The sequence below is a fragment of the Ranitomeya variabilis genome, chromosome 2, assembly GCF_051348905.1.
Source record: "Ranitomeya variabilis isolate aRanVar5 chromosome 2, aRanVar5.hap1, whole genome shotgun sequence".
Lineage (NCBI taxonomy): Eukaryota > Metazoa > Chordata > Amphibia > Anura > Dendrobatidae > Ranitomeya > Ranitomeya variabilis.
Genome location: NC_135233.1, coordinates 474,610,666 through 474,632,522, shown reverse-complemented (window position 1 = coordinate 474,632,522; position 21,857 = coordinate 474,610,666). Strand labels below are relative to the sequence as shown.

The 21,857-nt window shown below is 45.5% G+C and overlaps 1 protein-coding gene across 3 annotated transcripts in view; it reads right to left on the bottom strand.

The window, feature by feature from the left end:
* LOC143806831 (uncharacterized) overlaps positions 1-21,857 on the bottom strand; it is a 197,921-nt gene that overhangs the window by 137,460 nt on the left and 38,604 nt on the right. For 2 of the 3 annotated variants that reach the window (XM_077287779.1, XM_077287780.1), the window contains exon 2: positions 710-843. In XM_077287779.1, coding sequence (XP_077143894.1) covers positions 710-843 — 134 coding nt within the window. The remainder of the gene's footprint in view (positions 1-709; positions 844-21,857) is intronic. The other variant, XM_077287781.1, reaches the window with a different exon arrangement.

Here is a 21,857-nt window from a genome sequence, read left to right as displayed (position 1 = left end):
CAGACACCATCCTCCTGTGGTTATTTTTTTAAATGGATTCTACACCAGTCTGCCCAGTAGTCCACCAATTCCCATTTAGTCTAAAAAGGGAAACCTTCAGTGAAAAAAGAAACACTACAAATAACTTGACTAGCTGGTGGGCTGGAAGCAGAGACTTTTGAAGCCATTGTATGATCTGTGTCAGCTGTTTATCAACCATCCTATGGTCAGATTGTACAGGATACAGAGACAGGACGTCATGAGTTCTACTGAAGGTGTTATGGTTTTCGGCTTACCAGAATGAGTTGAATGATGGGACAAAGATGGACAAGTTAAAGTCAAATTGCTTCCTCAGTACTAATGTTTGCTTAGAGCTTGGCCAAAGGCCACCTGTCCAAAATGAAGTATCCCAGGATCAAGTGCTGTCTTAAAGAGTGACAAATTAATCATGGTGGCTTAGTTGTTGGTACTGTAGAATTGAAACACTCGGGTTCTGGAATCAAATCCCACTAAGGGCAACATATGCAAGGAGTTTGTTTGTTCTCCCCGTGTTTGTGAGTTTCCTCCAGGCTTACCATTTCCTCCCACACTCCAAAGACATATTGATAGGGAATTGAGGTTGTGAGCCCCAGTAAGGACAGCGATGATAATGTCTGTAAAGTGCTGTGGAATATAATATAATACATTATGAAACAAAGATTATAATGCCAAATTGCTCAAATCCTAAGACAACCTGGGTATCGGATCCAATCACAATCATAATTAGATCTTCTTTCAATCAGTTCAGGAGTCTCCTCATACCAACCATGGAACAGTGTCCGTTCTTCCAGACGCCAGAATATCCAGGGAATTAATTTTCCAGCACTACGTGTGGAGGACAAACAAATATAATGTAAAATTAGAATTTGTTCATTATGTCCGTTATATCCTCCTCACAAATGGATGAGAAAGCGCATTAAAATCCAATAGACGCAAGGCTTCCTGTACTGCCTGACCCCAGGGTTTTGCCCTTGTAGCTTTGCCGAGGACATTTAGGTGTGTATTCCATTATTCATTTATAACGTACTGAATGAAAAATACAGTGGTTTAAAATCTGTGCTGCGTTCCAAAAATGCGATCACACATGTAGGTGAAGCATGAATGCAGTTTATTTGTCAACGCGTTTCAAGGTTTCCAAATTTCTTCATCAGGACGAAACCGCAGCCTTTTACATGCTTCTATAGGTTGTTGTGACTGCCACAGACCTATCAGGTGAGCATACCAAGAATATCTTATACCACTTGGCTATCTTATCACAAATAGTCGATTGTGCCTCAGAATAGCAGTCACGAGTAGCATCATAATCATTACCACGTAGCATCACACCTCACCAAAGAGGGGCAGCTGCACCCATCACATTTAATTAAATGTTTGACCAAATAAAGCAGGATGATTTCCAAGTTCATCATTTTGTATGGGCTCTGAATGATGGTATAAATATCCAAATGACCCTTGGCAGAAAAAAAGGTTCTCCATCCTTAGTGTAAGGGAATCTATTGTCTCCAAAAATGCTATTTGTCTACAAATATAAGGGTAATCTGAAGGTAAACGGCATTTAAATCAAAGATGGACATACCATGGGTGCAACCTCTTGTGCAGCCGTTGTGAACAGCTTCTTTCACAGACACATTATTGGACTGCAAAGGGACTATATACTGGGGCCCTTTGCTGTCTGGTTTAAATGGACGCAGTATCCACTGGACTGGACAAGCTGCGTCCATTCTACCACTAACGTCTCCTGACCTGGTGTCACTGTGGTATAACCGGTCAACCCACTATTATTGGGAACCCCCATCTACAATATATGACCCTGAGACTTACAAATATTTATATGAGGTACATTGATGAAGGTCTAAACTGACTAAAACTTTTACTGTATGTACTTTTACCTCATTAAATTTCACTGCATCTACGTTTTGTGTGTGCCAAGTCTATCTATCAGTCATACTAGAGTAGTCACTTGAACAAAATGTAGCATTGGTCCAGAAGTAGGGGGTAAGAAATCCTATTTTAATTCTTAAAAGACGACATGTTGTCACATACAAAAACAATGCCTGCAGATACAGTGACTATCTGTAGGAAAAAAATGGCAATTAAATCATGTCTTCCTAGTTTACTCCTAGCACAGCTGCAGGGAGAAAATGAAGCTATATCCTCCCTGCAGCTGCTTGCTTCCAGTCATTGGGGCAGTACAGGGAGCGATTACAGTCACTGCACCCTATACAGTGAGTGAGCTGGAATCACTGGCCAACACATTGATTGACAGCCTTCTCTGCATGCACATGCTGCACACACATTGTAGCGCAGACTGTCGATTAATGTGCCGGAGAGTGATTACAGCCACTTTGTCTCCCTGCACCAGCATGAAGACTGGAAGCGAGCAGCTGCAGGGAAGATATAGCTTCATTTTCTCCCTGTAGTCGCTGATTCAGTTCAGCGGGCAGACATGATTTAAATACTATTTACCTGCTGATTTCCCCTTCATCTGCAGGTAAATGGTGCTTTTGGATATGAGAGGTTCCCTTTAACCTCTTTCTGACCTCGGACGGGATAGTACGTCCGAGGTCAGATACCGCGCTTTGATGCAGGGCTCCGGCAGTGAGCCTGCATCAAAGCTGGGACATGTCAGCTGTTTTCAACAGCTGACATGTGCCCGCAATAACGGCGGGTGAAATCGCGATTCACCCGCCGCTATTAACTAGTTAAATGCCGCTGTCAAACGCTGACAGAGGCATTTAACCGGCGCTTCCGGCCATGCGGCCGGAAATGAGCGCATCGCCAACCCCCGTCACATGATCGGGGGTCAGCGATGCTTTTGCATTGTAACCATAAAGGTCCTTGACACCTCTATGGTTACTGATGCCGGCCTGCTGTGAGCGCCACCCTGTGGTCGGCACTCATAGCACACCTGCATTTCTGCTGCATAGCAGCGTTGTGCCAGCTTCTAGCCTCCTATGGAGGCTGTTGAAGCATGGCAAAAGTAAAAAAAAGTAAAAAAAAATAAAAGTTTAAAATAACCCCCTTTCGCCCCATTCAAAATAAACGAATAAAAAAAAAATCAAACCTACACATATTTGGTATTGCTGCATTCAGAATTGCCCAATCTATCAATAAAAAAAGCATTAACCTGATCGCTAAATGGCGTAGCGAGAAAAAAATTTGAAACGCCAGAATTACGTTTTTTTGGTCGCCGCGACATTGCATTAAAATGCGATAACGGGCGATCAAAAGAACATATCTGCACCAAAATGCTATCATTAAAAACGCCAGCTCAGCACGCAAAAATAAACCATTACCCGACCCCAGATCATGAAAAATGGAGACGCTACAGGTATCGGAAAATGGTGCAATTTTATCTTTTTTTTTTTTTTTAGCAAAGTTTGGAATTTTTTTTCACCACTTAGATAAAAGAGAACGTAGACATGTTTGGTGTCTATGAACTTGTACTGACCTGTAGAATCATAATTGCAGGTCAGTTTTAGTGAACCTAGTAAAAAAGCCAATCAAAAAACAAGTGTGGGACTGCACTTTTTTTGCAATTTCACCGCACTTGGAATTTTTTTCCCGTTTTCTAGTACACAACATGCTAAAACCAATGAAGTCGTTCAAAAGTACAACTTGTTTCGCAAAAAATAAGCCCTCAAATGACCATATTGACGGAAAAATAAAAAAGTTATGGCTCTGGGAAGGGGAGCAAAACGCGAACACGGAAAAACGGAAAATCCCAAGGTCATGAAGGGGTTAAGGGATGAAAAAAAATAGCATGAGTAAGAAAGCCTTAACTTTGTGCTCAGTAACTTATTTACAACAAGCTGTTTCCTTATACTTGGAAATGTTTGAACTGCTAATGGTTATAACAAATGCAGTTGAAAATTCCCAGATGATGTAAAAAAAGAAAAAAAAAGTTCCATTAACAATCAGTAACAGTTTCTTATACTTCCGTATGTGTGGAGTTCTGAAGGTTTGTTCCTGGTTGCAACGTAAGGTGGACATGTACATTACATAGATTTTGTCCCCATTAAACATACAACCCATTTTAAAAGGATTGCATGTTTAAGGAATTCTGAGTCAATGATAAGGGGCTTAATATTTGGGGGTCCAACTCCAGAGGGGCTACAAAAGATCTAAGAAAGCAGCAACCAGTGCATTCCACGTGCCGTTCATTCTTTTCAACAGTCACTGTGTAATATTTGCACTGGAGGTACTGTGGGGGGAATGAACACTTGTTGTCAGGTTCCCCTAGAGATTACAACAGTAGGACATCCTATTATGAAATTATCATAATGTTTTGTTTAAAAAATTAAAAACAGTTTGTAAGTGTAGACTCCTGAAAAATCAATTTATTCCCTTATCCAAATTGTAGGGAATAAGGTACTGATCACTACAGTCCGACCGCTGGGCCCCAGAGTGATCCCAACATCAGGGCTTTTGATCTCCAAGAACGGGGCTTTGCAGCCCTGCACTGTATGCGTGCATGGCCTCCACTCCATTCATTGTCTATGAGACTTCCAGAAAGAGCTGAACAATGTACTCGCCAGTCCCATAGACAATGAATGAAGAGGAGGTCACATATGAGTACCTCCGGAAGGGGCTTAGAGTTCTGTTCTATGAGTTCCAAAGAGCTGATCTCGGGTTCATTGTGAATCCATATGGTTGGGCTCCCAGCGATCAGCAACTGATCCCTTATGGATTGGGAATAGTTTCATCCTTTGGAATAACCCTTTAACCATTTTTATAATACTTTCACAATGTGAAGATAGATATTTCACGCTAAAACAAACTTATCTTAAACTTCTGATATAGTGTTAGATGTGCATGAAAGATGTTGAGCCTCATAGCATAGACTCTGCTTCATTGCGCATTTCCAGGGAGGCAGAGATTTGCAAAGAGTCAGGAGTGACAACACTCTTGCAAATCATGTCACTCACCTACAGGGGTGTGAAAAGAACAACTAATTGGACGATTAGTTTGTGGAAAGCATCACCTCCGCAACTGGTTAGCATCTAATTAACATATCACAATCCCGGTTATAACATTAGACATATTTAACCCCTTAGTGACAGAGCCAATTTGGTACTTAATGACCGAGCCAATTTTTACAATTCTGACCACTGTCACTTTATGAGGTTATAACTCTGGAACGCTTTATCGGATCCCGCTGATTCTGAGATTGTTTTTTCGTGACATGTTGTACTTCAAGTTAGTGGTAACATTTCTTCGATATTACTTGCGATTATTTATGAAAAAAATGGAAATATGGCGAAAATTTTTAAAATTTTGCAATTTTCAAACTTTGTATTTTTATGCCCTTAAATCAGAGAGATATGTCACAAAAAATAGTTAATAAATAACATTTCTCACATGTCTACTTTACATCAGCACAATTTTGGAAACAATTTTTTTTTTTGTTAGGGAGTTATAAGGGTTAAAAGTTGACCAGCAATTTCTCATTTTTACAACACCATGTTTTTTTTAGGGACCACATCACCTTTGAAGTGATTTTGAGGGGTCTATATGATAGAAAATAACCAAGTGTGACACCATTCTAAAAACTGCACCCCTCAAGCTGCTCAAAACCACATTCAAGAAGTTTATTAACCCTTTACGTACTTCACAGGAACTAAAACAATGTGGAAGAAAAAAATTAACATTTTACTTTTTTTTGCAAACATTTTACTTCAGAACCATTTTTTTTAATTTTCACAAGTGTAAAAACAGAAATTTAACCACAAATTTTGTTGTGCAATTTTTCCTGAGTACGCCGATACCCCATATGTGGAGGTAAACCACTGTTTGGGCGCACCGCAGAGCTTGGAAGTGAAGGAGCACCGTTTGACTGTTTCAATGCAGAATTGGCTGGAATTGAGATCGGACGCCATGTCGCGTTTGGAGAGCCCCTAATGTGCCTAAACAGTGGAAACCCCCCACAAGTGACACCATTTTGGAAACTAGACCCCCCAAGGAACTTATCTAGATGTGTGGTGAGCACTTTGAACCCCTAAGTGCTTCACAGAAGTTTATAACGTAGAGCCGTGAAAATAAAAAATCTCATTTTTTCTACAAAAATGATCTTTTTGCCCCCAAATTTTTATTTTCACAAGGGTAACAGGAGAAATTAGGCCACAAAAGTTGTTGTGCAATTTCTCCTGAGTACGTCGATACCCCATATATGGGGGTAAACCACTGTTTGGGCGCACCGCAGAGCTTGGAAGAGAAGGAGTGTCGTTTTACTTTTTCAATGTAGAATTGGCTGGAATTGAGATCGGACGCCATGTCACGTTTGGAGAGCCGCTGATGTGCCTAAACAGTAGAGACCCCCCACATATGACACCATTTTGGAAACTAGACCCCTTAAGGAACTTATCTAGATGTGTGGTGAGCACTTTAAACCCCCAGGTGCTTCACAGAAGTTTATAACGTAGAGCCGTGAAAATAAAAAATCTCATTTTTTCTACAAAAATGATCTTTTTGCCCCCAAATTTTTATTTTCACAAGGGTAACAGGAGAAATTAGACCACAAAAGTTGTTGTGCAATTTCTCCTGAGTACGTCGATACCCCATATGTGGAGGTAAACCACTGTTTGGGCGCACCGCAGAGCTTGGAAGTGAAGGAGCACCGTTTGACTTTTTCAATGCAGAATTGGCTGGAATTGAGATCGGATGCCATGTCGCGTTTGGAGAGTCCCTGATGTGCCTAAGCAGTGGAAACCCCCCACAAGTGATACCATTTTGGAAACTAGACCCCCCAAGGAACTTATCTAGATGTGTGGTGAGCACTTTGAACCCCCAAGTGCTTCACAGAAGTTTATAACGTAGAGCCGTGAAAATAAAAAATCTCATTTTTTCTACAAAAATGATCTTTTTGCCCCCAAATTTTTATTTTCACAAGGGTAACAGGAGAAATTAGACCACAAAAGTTGTTGTGCAATTTCTCCTGAGTACGTCGATACCCCATATATGGGGGTAAACCACTGTTTGGGCGCACCGCAGAGCTTGGAAGAGAAGGAGTGTCGTTTTACTTTTTCAATGTAGAATTGGCTGGAATTGAGATCGGACGCCATGTCACGTTTGGAGAGCCGCTGATGTGCCTAAACAGTAGAGACCCCCCACATATGACACCATTTTGGAAACTAGACCCCTTAAGGAACTTATCTAGATGTGTGGTGAGCACTTTAAACCCCCAGGTGCTTCACAGAAGTTTATAACGTAGAGCCGTGAAAATAAAAAAATCGCATTTTTTCTACAAAAATGATCTTTTTGCCTCCAAATTTTTATTTTACCAAGGGTAACAGGAGAAAATGGACCCCAGAAGCTGTTGTACAATTTGTCTTGAGTACGCCGACACCCCATATGTGGGGGTAAACCACTGTTTGGGCGCATGGCTGAGCTCGGAAGCAAAGGAGCGCCATTTGACTTTTCAATGCAAAATTGACTGGAATTGAGATGGGATGCCATGTTGCGTTTGGAGAGCCCCTGATGTGCCTGAACAGCAGAAACCCCCCAAAAGTGACCCCATTTTGGAAACTAGACCCCCCATGGAACTTATCTAGATGTGTAGTGAGAACTTTGAATGCCCAAGTGCATCACAGAAGTTTATAATGCAGAGTCGTGAAAATAAAAAATATATATTTTTTAACAATAAAGATTTTTTAGCCCCCAAGTTTTTATTTTCACAAGGGTAACAAGAGAAATTGGACCCCAAAAGTTGTTGTCCAATTTGTCCTGAGTATGCTGGTACCCCATATGTGGGGGTAAACCACTGTTTGGGCGCATGGCAGAGCTCGGAAGGGAAGGAGTGCCATTTTGGAATGCAGACTTTGATAGAATTGTCTGCGGGCGTTATGTTGCCTTTGCAGACCCCTAATGTACCTAAACAGTAGAAACCCCCAACAAGTGACCCCATTTTGGAAAATAGACCCCCCAAGGAACTTATCTAGATATGTGGTGAGAACTTTGAATGCCCAAGTGCTTCACAGAAGTTTATAATGCAGAGTAGTGAAAATAAAAAATATTTTTTTTCCCACAAAAAAGATTTTTTTAGCCCCCAAATTTTTATTTTCACAAGGGTAACAAGAGAAATTGGACCCCAAAAGTTGTTGTCCAATTTGTCCTGAGTATGCTGGTACCCCATATGTGGGGGTAAACCACTGTTTGGGCGCATGGCAGAGCTCGGAAGGGAAGGAGTGCCATTTTGGAATGCAGACTTTGATAGAATTGTCTGCGGGCGTTATGTTGCCTTTGCAGACCCCTAATGTACCTAAACAGTAGAAACCCCCAACAAGTGACCCCATTTTGGAAAATAGACCCCCCAAGGAACTTATCTAGATATGTGGTGAGAACTTTGAATGCCCAAGTGCTTCACAGAAGTTTATAATGCAGAGTAGTGAAAATAAAAAATATTTTTTTTCCCACAAAAAAGATTTTTTTAGCCCCCAAATTTTTATTTTCACAAGGGTAACGAGAAATTGGACCCCAAAAGTTGTTGTCCAATTTGTCCTGAGTATGCTGGTACCCCATATGTGGGGGTAAACCACTGTTTGGGCGCACGGCAGAGCTCGGAAGGGAAGGAGCGCCATTTTGCAATGCAGACTTTGATAGAATTGTCTGCGGGCGTTATGTTGCGTTTGCAGACCCCTAATGTACCTAAACAGTAGAAACCCCCACAAGTGACCAAATTTTGGAAACTAGACCCCCTAAGGAACTTATCTAGATATGTGGTGAGAACTTTGAAAGCTCAAGTGCTTCACAGAAATTTATAATGCAGAGTAGTGAAAATAAAAAAATATATTTTTTTCCAACAAAAAAGATTTTTAGCCCCCAAGTTTTTATTTTCACAAGGGTAACAGGAGAAATTGGACCCCAAAAGTTGTTGTCCAATTTATCCCGAGTACGCTGATGCCCCATATGTGGGGGTAAACCACTGTTTGGGCGCACGGCAGAGCTCAGAAGGGAGGGAGTACCATTTGACTTTTTTAGCGCAAAATTGGCTGTCGTGTTTGGAGACCCCCTGATGTACCTAAACAGTGGAAACCCCCCAGTTCTAACTCCAACCCTAACCCCAACACAGCCCTAACCCTAATCTCAACCCGATCCATAATCCTAATCACAACCCTAACGATAATCACAACCCTAACCCCAAAACAGCCCTAATCTCAACCCTAACCATAACCCTAATCAAAACCCTAAATCCAACACACCCCTAACCCTAATCCCAACCCTAACCCTAATCCCAACCCTAATCCCAAACGTAACACTAATCCCAACCCTAATCCAAACCCTAACCCTAATCCCAACTCTAACCCTAACTTTAGCCCCAACCCTAACTTTAGCCCCAACCCTAACCATAACTTTAGCCCCCGTCGTCACAAAAAAAGTTCAATGTAACCTTTTTTTTGTACGTCGCGTCCGCCATTTCCGCGGATGCGTGGAAGTAACTCTGCCCCCTCCTCCCCAGGACATAGACTGGGCAGCGGATGCGTTGAAAAACTGCATCCGCTGCCCACGTTGTGCACAATTTTCACAACGTGCGTCGGTACATCGGGCCGACGCATTGCGACCGCCCCGTACCGACGCAAGTGTGAAAGAAGCCTTAGGCTACTTTCAGACATAGCGCATTTTTGAGCGCTATTTTGCGGGCGCTTTTCAAAAATGCGCAATGTCATTTTCGTCTGCCGGCAAAGTGAATGAGAAATTCACTTTGCCGTTCAGACACACCGCAAAAAAACGCGGCGCTTTTGTCTGCAAACACGCCGGCGTAAAAAGAATTGACATGTCAATTCTTTACGCAGCGGCGTGTCTGCGTATCCCCCTAGGGCCCCATATTACCTTCCACACACAGCGCCTTTGTCTTGGGTGTCGGCGTCTTTGTACGGAGGGGTTGACACCCAGGACCGGACGTGACGTCGGACAGGAAGAGGGAAGCCCCCGCCCCCCAGTGAAGCAGCATGGAGTCCTTCTGTGTGTGTGTGTGTGCGTGTGTGTGCGTGTGTGTGTCCCCATGCGACGCTAGTGCCACCATTGTGCTAAGTCGCCGTATGGGACTACTACTCCCATCCGGTATTAGGATGGGAGAGTTGTCCCTGTGTCCGGCGACTTAGCACAATTGTAAAGTTACACAAAACACCTACACACAATACACATACATGACACACAGTACATACAACATATAACACAGAGTATATACTCACCAACAGCACACTTGTAGGCGAAGCCCTCGATCCTCCAGGAAAAAATCCAAAAATAATAAACCAAATCCATACTCCCTGTCCGCAGAATCCATAAAACGAGTGTCCCACGCTGATCGGCTGCTCTCCGGCGATACACTGCCAGGAGCGAAGCTCCTAGCAGTGTATCGCGTACTGTTCCGGAGTTCAATGACTCCGGCGTCTCGGTTAACAGCAGTACAGCTGCGTTGAACTTTCCCACGCAGCACTGCCGTTAAGCGAGAGTGCTGGGGTCAATGACCGCCGGTAAACTCGCTCGCGCATGCGCAGTGACACACCGACAGGAACTATGGCTCCTGTCAGTGTGTTGCTGCAGCCGTGGAGAGCAGACATATCTCTGGATGTGTCTGTTCTCCATGGAAAATCTTGATACGTGGCACTTAAATATGTGGCAATTAAATACGTGACACGTGGCACTTATACGTGATACGTGTCACTTAAATACGTGGCACTGAAATACGTGATATGTGGCACTTTGATACGTGGCACGTGTCACTTAAATACGTGGCACGTGGCACTGAAATATGTGGCACGTGGCACTTTGATACGTGGCACGTGTCTCTTAAATACGTGGCACTGAAAGATGTGGCACGTGGCACTTTGATACGTGGCACTTTGATACGTGGCACGTGGCACTGAAATATGTGGCACGTGGCACTTTGATACGTGGCACGTGGCACTTTGATACGTGGCACGTGGCACTTTGATACGTGGCACTGAAATATGTGGCACGTGGCACTTTGATACGTGGCACGTGTCACTTAAATACGTGGCACGTGGCACTGAAAGATGTGGCACGTGGCACTTTGATACGTGGCACTGAAATATGTGGCACGTGGCACTTTGATACGTGGCACGTGGCACTTTGATACGTGGCACGTGGCACTTTGATACGTGGCACGTGGCACTTTGATACGTGGCACTGAAATATGTGGCACATGGCACTTTGATAAAGGGCACGTGTCACTTAAATACGTGGCACGTGGCACTGAAATATGTGGGACACGTCGCACAAAAAAGTTACATGTAGTTTTTTTTGTGTCGACGGTCCGCCGAAGCACGACGCATCCGTCGCACGACGGATGCGACATGTGGCAATCCGTCGCAATGCGTCGCTAATGCAAGCCAATGGAGAAAAAACGCATCCTGCAAGCACTTTTGCAGGATGCGTTTTTTCTCCAACGACGCATTGCGACGGAAGCCAAAAAACGCTAGTGTGAAAGTAGCCTAACCCTAACCCTAGCCCTAACCCTAACCCTAAATTTAGCCCCAACCCTAACCCTAACTCTAACCCTAACCCTAACTCTAACCCTAACCCTAACCCTAATTTTAGCCCCAACTTGTCTTCTCCTGCCGGCCGGCAGATGGCAGCAGATGGCGGGCGCACTGCGCATGCGCCCCCCATGATGAAAAAGCCGGCTGGCAGGAGAAGACAGAAGAGGACCCAGGGACCCCGGGTGAGTATGATAGGGTCCCCGAATCCCCCTATTTCTCTGTCCTCTGATGTGCGATCACATCAGAGGACAGAGAAATAACTGATCGCTTTTTTTTTTTTTTTTTTTTTTGCGGTCGCCGGTAAACTGTTAATTACCGGCGATCGCAAAGCAGGGGTCGGTGCAAATCGACCCCGATCATGTTCTTTGGGGTCTCGGCTACCCCCGGCAGCCGAGACCCCAAAGAACATCCGGGTGCCGGGCGGCGGGCGCACTGCGCGTGCGCCCGCCATTTTTTCCCGGAAAAAAGATGGCGGCGCCCATGGGGAGACACGAGGAGCACCGGGGGAGGTAGGTAAGTATTGGGGGGCTATTGGGGGCCATCGGGGACCACATTTCTCTGTCCTCCGATGTGCGATCACATCGGAGGACAGAGAAATTAAACGGCAAATCGCGTTTTTTTTTTTTTTGTTGCGACCGCCGGTAAACGGTTAATTACCGGCGATCGCAACTCGGGGGTCGGTAAAAACCCCCCGAATCATGTTCTCTGGGGTCTCGGCTACCCTCGGCAACCGAGACCCCAGAGAAAATCCGACTCTGGGGGGCGCTATTCACTTTTTCCACAGCGCCGTTAATTAACGGCGCTGTGGTTTAAGTACCCTTAGCGGCCGCCGTTAAAAGGCGTATCGGCGGTCGTTAAGGGGTTAAAAATCTATTTAATCAACCTACTGATCCATCAATAATATGTGCCGCCAATAACATGAAAATCCGTCTGTACAACTTATTGCTCCCATGAGCAGTGAACAGAAAAAGCACAAAATTCCTCTTTATCCAATAAAATCATTTTTTATTAAATAATTTTTTGAAAATATAAACTTCAATACAAAAATCAATATTAAGCCAAATACCTCAGATGTGAGGGACTGACAAGCTACTAATCTCATCTAACACAATATATATAGAGTGTTCAATATACACTGTTCCAAATTATTATGCAAATAATATTTCCTCATATTTTCTCTAAATTACCTATCTGAATTGCAGTCATTGTTATTTTCCAGTCATCTACTATTCTAGTATAATTGCAATGTTTTGGAACAAACTGCCTATGAAAACAGTATCTTTTTAAAAAAATAAACACTCAAAATGCATGTTCCAAATTATTATGCACAGCAGAGTTTTCAACCTTTTTTTTTTATTTTGAACAAAAAAATGGTCAATTGTGAAGTTCTAAGCATTATTATTATTATTATTATTCATTCATTATCAGCTTATTACAAAATGAAATCAAACAGTTTTCAAGTGAAAACTTTATTCTAGGTGATGTTACATTTGCACATAGGACCCCTTGTTCGAAAGAAGCTTCTGAACTCTCTCATCCATTGAATTTGTCAGTTTTTGGATGGTTTCTGCTTCAATTGTTTTGCATGTGGACAGAATACCCTCCCAGAGCTATTGCTTAGATGTGAACTGCCTCCCACCATCATAGACACTCCTTTTGATGATGCTCCAGAGGTTCTCAATGGGGTTGAGGTCAGGGAAGATGGTGGCCACACCATAAGTTTGTCCTCTTTTATGCCCATAGCAGCCAGAGATGCAGATGTGTTTTTTGCAGCATGAGACGGTGCATTATCATGCATGAAAATGATCTTGCTGCGGAAAGCACGGTTCTTCCTCTTGAACCATGGCAGGAAGTGTTGTTTTAGAAACTCCACATAGATTATGGAGTTCATCTTTACCCCTTCAGGGATCATAAAGGGTCGACAATCTCTCTCCCCATGATTCCAGCCCAAAACATTACTCCACCTCCTCCTTGTTGGCGCCTTAGCCGTGTTTTCATGGGGTGTCCATCAACCAGCCATCCTCCACTCCATCTGGACCATCGAGCGTTGCACGGCACTCATCGGTGAACAAAACAGTTTGGAAGTCAGTCTTCATGTATCGTTTGGCCCACTGGAGCCGTTTCTGCTTGTTGCAGTGGATAGAGGTGGTCGACAGGATGGCTTACGCACAGCTGCAAACCTCTGAAGGACCCTGCATCTTGTTGTTCTGGGGACGTTGGAGGCACCAGCAGCTTCAAAAGCTTGTCTGCTGCAATGACAAGGCATTTTTGCAGCTGCTCTTTTAACCTTACGCAATTGCCTGTTGGAAGGAGTCCTCAATTTTTCCTTATCAGCACGCACACGTGTGTGCTGGGAATCAGCTACATACTTCTTGATTGTGCGATGATCACGATGAAGTGTCTTGGCAATGTTGATTGTAGTCGTGCCTTGACCTAAATACTCCACAATTTGTTGCTTCTCAGCAGCCAACACATCCTTTTTCTTTCCCATTTTGGCAAAAAATGTAGGCTGCTTAATAATGTGGAACAGCCTTCTTAAGTAGTCTTGCCTTTATTTGGACACACCTGCCAAACTAATTTGCACAGGTATCTGCAATTGCTTTCAGTGATATAAAGAGCCCTGACACACATCACCATCAATGAGTTTAAGTGACAAACAAAAAAATTCTAACCTTATCACTCCTAAACTCTTTGTGCATAATAATTTGGAACACAGTGTATATTGCTAATATCCTGGCTGAATAGTAGAATGTTTCCACATCCCTCTAGTAGCGTTGTGTCATACCACAGTCAATGCCTACATAGGGTGATATACATAATACACTAGCCTATACAAAATAGATACCTAGTATCGCAACATAGTGCCAAGAACTCCCAAATTGGCCTCCTAGCAATCGGTGGGCGCCCCCTGAAGAAGTGTGGACGAAACGTGCGTCAGGGTGGAGAGTCTTCTCATATATTGTAAGTATAGTGGTTATTTATTTCTCCTTTTGGCAACATTTGACAGATTGCCTCCGATTGCTAGTAATGGCGCAGTATATTATCTTCTAAAAATCCATTTGTGCATGGTTTTAGAAAGAACTTCTGTTCACCAAGTGCAACATCCATGTCAGAACTTGCCCCAGCTCCACTAAACGCGTAGTTTTATAGCCCTGAATAAAGTATGTGGAGCACCCCCACACCGCCGCAGGGCCGAGGGGTACCCGGAGCCGGGCCTCTGGGTTCTCAGTCTCGGGGTTGTCACGGTGGCTAGACCCGGTCCGTGGCCCTGTCCGTCAGTGGGGGACGTCCGGTGTAATAGGTGGTAGTAATGGTAGCGATGTAGCGGTGCGGTTGTGGGGTGTAAGTCGCGGTAAATAACGAGGACACCAGGTTGCAGTCTCTTTACCTCTTTACTGGAGATCTCTGAGTCCTCAGTCCAGAACACGGTTCACCAGGCTACGCAAGTCCGGCCGGTCCAATGGCACCTCCAGAGTTCTCCTCTCAGGTGGAAATCTGTGCCTTCCTTCTAGCGCTATGTGTTGTAGTCCTTCCCTGCTGTGCTCACGGAAAGTAACCCCACAACGGTTGTGTCTGTTTCTTAAGTTCCCTCACAACTCAATTTGATGTTCCTCTGTAATCCACCCCTTCCCTGTATTCAGGTTGGAATGGCACCCGTTTGTCAGGTAGGCCTGGAGTTCTTCCGGGACCCTAGAGTCGCCCCTCTCCCGCAATTGCCCCCCAAGACTTCATAGGTGATATGTGGTAGACAGCCCGCCTGAGACCGACTGTCCTGCCGCTGTTTGGAGTATGGCTTGAAGCTGTATTCTAATCCACTCCCTCGGCGTTCCGGCCACCGGTATTGCGCCTCAGCAGGGTGCTGCCTCTTTCAACAAAACCCCTGCTGGTATTCTCCTTCTGCTTGATCTCGTTTCTCACTCAGCACAATCTATCTCGCTTCTAGTCCTTTCTTGAGTCCCGCCGCTTCCAGGAGCCTGCGCGGACCCGTTACGTTCTTTCAATGCCAAGCCTCTGCCAGGATCCCACCCCTGGCAGAGACCCTACAGTCTCTCCCTTCACAACACCCCCTGCCACAGGGTGTTGCTCCGTTCAATCCTGTCAGCGTTCTCTCTAACTTCCTGCCTGACCCCCAGTTTACCCACTATGGTGGGGAGTGGCCTAATGAATAGCACCCTTAGCTCCCCCCGGAGGCCCAGCTGTGAAACATATTGGTGTCTGTGATACCTGATTGGAGGAACTCCTTCGGTGCCATCGAACGTACCATGGCTCCCCTTAGTGGCGGAGCCACAGTACTGCAACGACCAGGACTCTGGGGCGCTGCATATGCAACTCTTCTGAACTCTGTGGTTTACTTGCCTGATTTTGGAGGAGCACGGAATTGTCGGCATCTTGAACATCCTATCCTCTCCTCATTGTAATACTACCCCCCTCCCATGCACGTCAGTTATGGCCCCAGAATCCCACGCCGGCACCCTGCACTCCTTCATAAATACATACCTCATCCTCCCTTCTATGGACGCGGCATTCAGAAACAAGGCCATTAATATGAGGCATACAGGTAGGACTAGTATAACGTTTCTATTGCCTGTATGCCCATATTAATCGGTCATATACGTCCGGGGGTGACAGATTCTCTTTAACAATGTCGTTATTGCCAAGAAATACAGTCAGATTCTTATCCATCTTGCAATACCACCAGGAAGGCACTTGATTAGCTCCAAATTTATTCTGCAGCATAACTACCCCAAATAGACAACCAATGTTATTAAGAACCATGTTTAGCGAAAATAAGAACAAGGATTGTTGGAAGTGAAATAATAATATGGGCTCCACAGAGTCCTGACCTCAGCACCGAGTCTGTCTGTGTTTACATAAAGAGACAGAAGGTTTTTCACAAGCCTAAATCAGCAGAAGATCTGTGGACAGCTTTCCAAGATGTTTGGAACAACTGCCCTTATGACTTTCTTCCAAACACTTGTGCAAGTACAAGTATACCTAGAAGAAGCTATGCTGTTTTGAAGGCAAAGAGCATCATATCAAATATTGATTTGAATTTCTCTTTTGTTAATTCATTTTGCAATTTAATTGATAAAAAAAATAAACTACAATTTTGTCTCTGGTGTCCTTAGACAGCTGTTTAGTCTTGGCCATGGTGGAGAGGTTGGAGTGTGATTGATTGTGTGGATAGGTGTCTTTTATACAGGTAATGAGTTCAAACAGATGCAATTAATACAGATAATGAGGGTTGAATAGTAGGGCTTCTTAAAGAAAAACTACCAGGTCTGTGAGAGCCAGAATTCTTGCTGGTTGGAAGATGAGCAAATACTTATTTCATGTAATAAAATACAATTTAATTATTTAAAAATCCTACAATGTCATTTTCTAGATTGTTTACATTACACTAATAGGTTTACATTGGTGTTTCAATATTTGTTTTGTGCAGGTGGACTGTAATGTTCTTGAATTACTTGTTATTTGGTAAGCCAGTAACTAAATCTTTTAAAGGGACTCTGTCACCTGAATTTGGAGGGAACAATTTTCAGTCATATGGGCGGGGTTTTCGGGTGTTTGATTAACCCTTTCCTTACCCGCTGGCTGCATGCTGGCTGCAATATTGGATTGAAGTTCATTCTCTGTCCTCCATAGTACACGTCTGCGTAAGGCAAGATTGCCTTGTGCAGGCATGTACTACGGAGGACAGAGAATGAACTTCAATCCAATATTGCAGCCAGCATGCAGCCAGCGGGTAAGGAAAGGGTGAATCAAACACCCGAAAACCCCGCCTCTATGGCTGAAAATTGTTCCCTCCAAATTCAGGTGAGGGAGTCCCTCTAACTATTCCAGTAAAAGTATTATGCATTATTGTGTTTTTCATATTGTTTGTTATTATTATTATTATTATTATTATTATTATTTATTGTTATAGCGCCATTTATTCTATGGCGCTTTACATGTGAGGAGGGGTATACATAATAAAAACAGGTACAATAATCTTGAACAATACAAGTCATAACTGGTACAGGAGGAGAGAGGACCCTGCCCGCGAGGGCTCACAGTCTACAAGTTACACAGTATAACTTTGTGGGCTGTGTATAATTTTTTTCCTGTTTGGAGGAAATCCTTCTTCTGCTTGTTGTGCTATAGTGTAAGGCCACGTTCACACGTTGCGGCTTGCTCTGCGGGTTAATCCCGCAGCGGAATTGATAAATCTGCAGGGCAAAACCGCTGTGGTTATCCCTGCAGATTTATCGCGGTTTGTTCCGCGGTTTCCACTGCGGGATTACTCCTATACTATTGATGCTGCATATGCAGCAATATGCAGCATCAATAGTAATGTAAAAAATAATAAAAATTGGTTATACTCACCCTCTGACGTCGCGATCTCCCCGGCACTGCACGTGGCTGTGCCGACAAGGACCTTCGTGATGTCACGGTCATGTGACCGCGGCGTCATCACGGTCATGTGACCGCGACGTCACCACAGGTCCTGCAAGCACAGCAACTGAGACCGGACGCCGCGGGCAGCGCTGAGAGGTGAGTATAGCATCATTTTTTATTTTAATTCTTTTTTTTTACACCAAAATATGGTTCCCAGGGCCTGGAGGAGAGTCTCCTCTCCTCCACCCCGGGTACCATCTGCACATTATCCGCTTAACTTCCCGCAACGTGGGCACAGCCCCATGCGGGAAGTGAGCGGATCAATGCATTTCTATGGGTGCAGAACCGCTGCGATTCTGCACCAAGAAATGACATGCTCCTTCTTTTTTTCCGCAGAAAAGCCGCGCGGCTTTTCCCGCGGAAATCCGCAGCGTGGGCACAGCGGGTTTTGTTTTCCATAGGGTAACATTGTACTGTACCCTGCATGGAAAACTGCTGCGGATCCGCAGTGTCAAATCCGCTGCGGATCCGCGGCAAAACCCGCAAAGTGTGAACATAGCCTTATCCTTAGTTTAGAAGATTTTTTTATCAGTATGACGGAATACAGACTAGTGGTTGGCAGATGCAAAGGTGGTCTCTTCAGACCATAACTATATGAAAAAGATATACTCCATCCTATAATGCAGTATTTGGCGGACTGATTAATATTTGCATGGAACAGATCTTTTCCTAGAAGGAGGTGTAGAGTATGGATAAGTATATAAGAGCGTGAGTGAATAATATCTTTAACCCCAGATGAACAATATAGAAACCCTAATTTTGTCAACAAGTGGGAGAGAGAAGCAACTTTCAGTCCCAGTACAGTCCTGAGTATGGAAGTGTGTGTTGTCCAGCTGGAGTAATCAGCTCCCTACTTCAACTTTAGCCAATACAGTCCGTCTGAACCATGACACATTGGTCCCAATTCATCAAAGCTTTTACACCAGTATTCTGGTGTAAAAAGCATAGTTACATAATTTGGGCGCAACTCAAGGCTGTGTTAAAATTATGCAAGTTTGGCATTTTTATGCCATTTTTGCCCAACTTTAACAAAATGTGTGGAGCTGGTTTGGTGGTGATGAGGTGCGCTATGCCACAAATCTTACTCCAGCAGGGACTGATTCTACATTAATCAGGAGAGTCTGACTGCAGCGCACCTCCTCATCAAGAGACACCGTCCATCCGTGAATTGGGGTCTAGTCTCCTCCTCCCTTTTTTGGCAACCAGTTGCTCTAGTAATATGGCCCTTGAATCTAAGGTTTTTCAAGGGATAACTCTGGAAAGAAGCCGATCCCCTAATGGAAGAAGCTTGGTTGGCGAAACGGCGTTGTCGGCGTGGTAGCTAGGGCATGCTACAGGCAGCACTGCATTGTCTTTGATACAATACTTGCAAGTATATATATATATATATACTAGCTATTGAACCCGTTCTACGCCCGGGTGGCGAGCATTTATATTGGTATATGGTCTCCATCCTGGTATGTGCTGCTCCCATCTTGCTCTCCCATCCTGTCATGTGCTGCTCCATCCTGCGCCCCCATCCTGTCATGTGGTGCTCCATCCTGCATCCCCATCCTGGCATGTGCTCCCATCCTGCGCCCCCATCCTATTATGTGCTGCTCCATCCTGCGTCTCCATCCTGTCATGTGCCCCCATCCTGTGATATGCTGCTCCATCCTACACCCCCATCCTGTCATGTGTGTGCGCCCCCATCCTGTCATGTGCTGCTCCCATTCTGTCATGTGCTCCCATCCTGCACCCCCATCCTGTCATGTGGGAGCCCCCATTCTGTCATGTGCTGCTGCCATCGTGCGCAATCATTCTGTCATGTGCTGCTCCCATCCTGCGCCCCCATTCTGTCATGTGCTGCTCCCATCCTGTGCCCCCATTCTGTTGTAATGTGCTGCACCCATTCTGCCTGTTCCTGTTTCCATTCTGCCATATGTTGCTCTCATCTTTCTCTCTCCGGCTCTACTGCCCGAGTGCGGCTGTGCTGAGTGCGGGCGGCTGTGCTGAGTGCGAGCAGCTGTGCTGAGTGCGGGCGGCTGTGCGTGGCTGTGCTGAGTGCCGGTGGCTGTGCTGAGTGCCGGCGGCTGTGCTGAGTGCCGGCGGCTGTGCTGAGTGCCAGCGGCTGTGCGTGGCTGTGCTGAGTGCCGGCGGCTGTGCTGAGTGCCGGTGGCTGTACTGAGTGCCGGCGGCTGTGCTGAGTGCCGGCGGCTGTGCGTGGCTGTGCTGAGTGCCGGTGGCTGTGCTGAGTGCCGGTGGCTGTGCTGAGTGCCGGCGGCTGTGCTGAGTGCCGGCGGCTGTGCGTGGCTGTGCTGAGTGCGGGAGGCTGTGTGTGGCTGTGCTGAGTGCGGGCGGCTGTGCGTGGCTGTGCTGAGTGCCGGCAGCTGTGCTGAGTGCCGGCAGCTGTGCTGAGTGCCGGCGGCTGTGCTGAGTGCGGGCGGCTGTGCGTGGCGGTGCTGAGTGCGGGCGGCTGTGCATGGCGGTGCTGAGAGTGCGGGCGGCTGTGCGTGGCGGTGGTGAGTGCGGGCGGCTGTGCTGAGTGCGGGCGGCTGTGCTGAGTGCGGGCGGCTGTGCTGAGTGCGGGCGGCTGTGCTGAGTGCGGGCGGCTGTGCGTGGCGGTGCTGAGTGCGGGCGGCTGTGCATGGCGGTGCTGAGAGTGCGGGCGGCTGTGCGTGGCGGTGGTGAGTGCGGGCAGCTGTGCGTGGCGGTGGTGAGTTCGGGCGGCTGTGCGTGGTGGTGCTGAGAGTGCGGGCGGCTGTGCGTTGCGGTGGTGAGTGCGGGCGGCTGTGCGTGGCGGTGGTGAGTGCGGGCGGCTGTGCGGGGTGGTGCTGAGAGTGCGGGCGGCTGTGCTGGGCGCCGAGTGCTGGGGGCCTGAGCAGGCGGGGACACCGGCGTGCTGTGGGGGTCAGGTGCCGGAGTCGCCGCTAGCTCAGGCGCCCGGCACTTGCTATATTTACCTGTCCCCCGTTCCACTGCTGCGCACCTCTGTCTTCCGGGGTCCTCTGCCTGTGACTGTTCAGTCAGAGGGCGGCGCGCATTTAGCGCGTCATCGCACCCTCTGAACTGAACGTCGCAGGTGGAGGATGGAGCAGCGCGCAGCAGTGGAACGGGACAGGTAAATATACTCACCCTCCGCCTCCTGGCTCGTCCCTGCTTCTCCGTTGGAGATCGCGGTGTGCGTTCAGCGCTTACGCATACCGCGATCTCCTGGGAGCGTCACTCTGTGGGGTCCAGACTGCGCCGGCGCTTGCGCTTGCGCAGTCTATAGAGGCTTCGGACAGAGTGACGCTCCCAGCGTTATATTATATATATATATATATATATATATATATATATATATATATATATATATATATATATATATATATATATATATATATATATATATATATTTTTTTTTTTTGCTTACTAAGCCACATGGTTTTAATAATTATTAGTAAGCATTAACTCAAGGAGCTTGGGCCCTTGGCATTTTTTTGCAAATGGCACTTTCCAGTATATTTCATTATAGTTCATTTTGTTTACTTATGGTCATGGAAATGTAATGAACAGATGTACCATAATAAAAAAAGATTTAATTAATTATTAATTTATTAATTTTTGCACATTGCACTTTTTTGAGTCTTTTTATTTGCTCAGTAAATGAATATATTTGTATGCAAATTGCCTCTTCAGAATAAAACAGGACTTGACCTCTATAGCGCCACCTGTTGGAAGTAGCCTACAAGTCACAATCAACCCTTTAGCGAGTCGTGCAATATCACTTAGGATAAAAGCCAAATCATCAATTCGCAGACATGGTATTTCGGGCTGTTGGCCCTCGTCAGTGCAAAGCATGAGAACTGATTTGGCTACGTCAGAGACTCTGGACTTATATTTGTATAAATCCGTATTATATCCCCTGGAAGATTTTTTGAG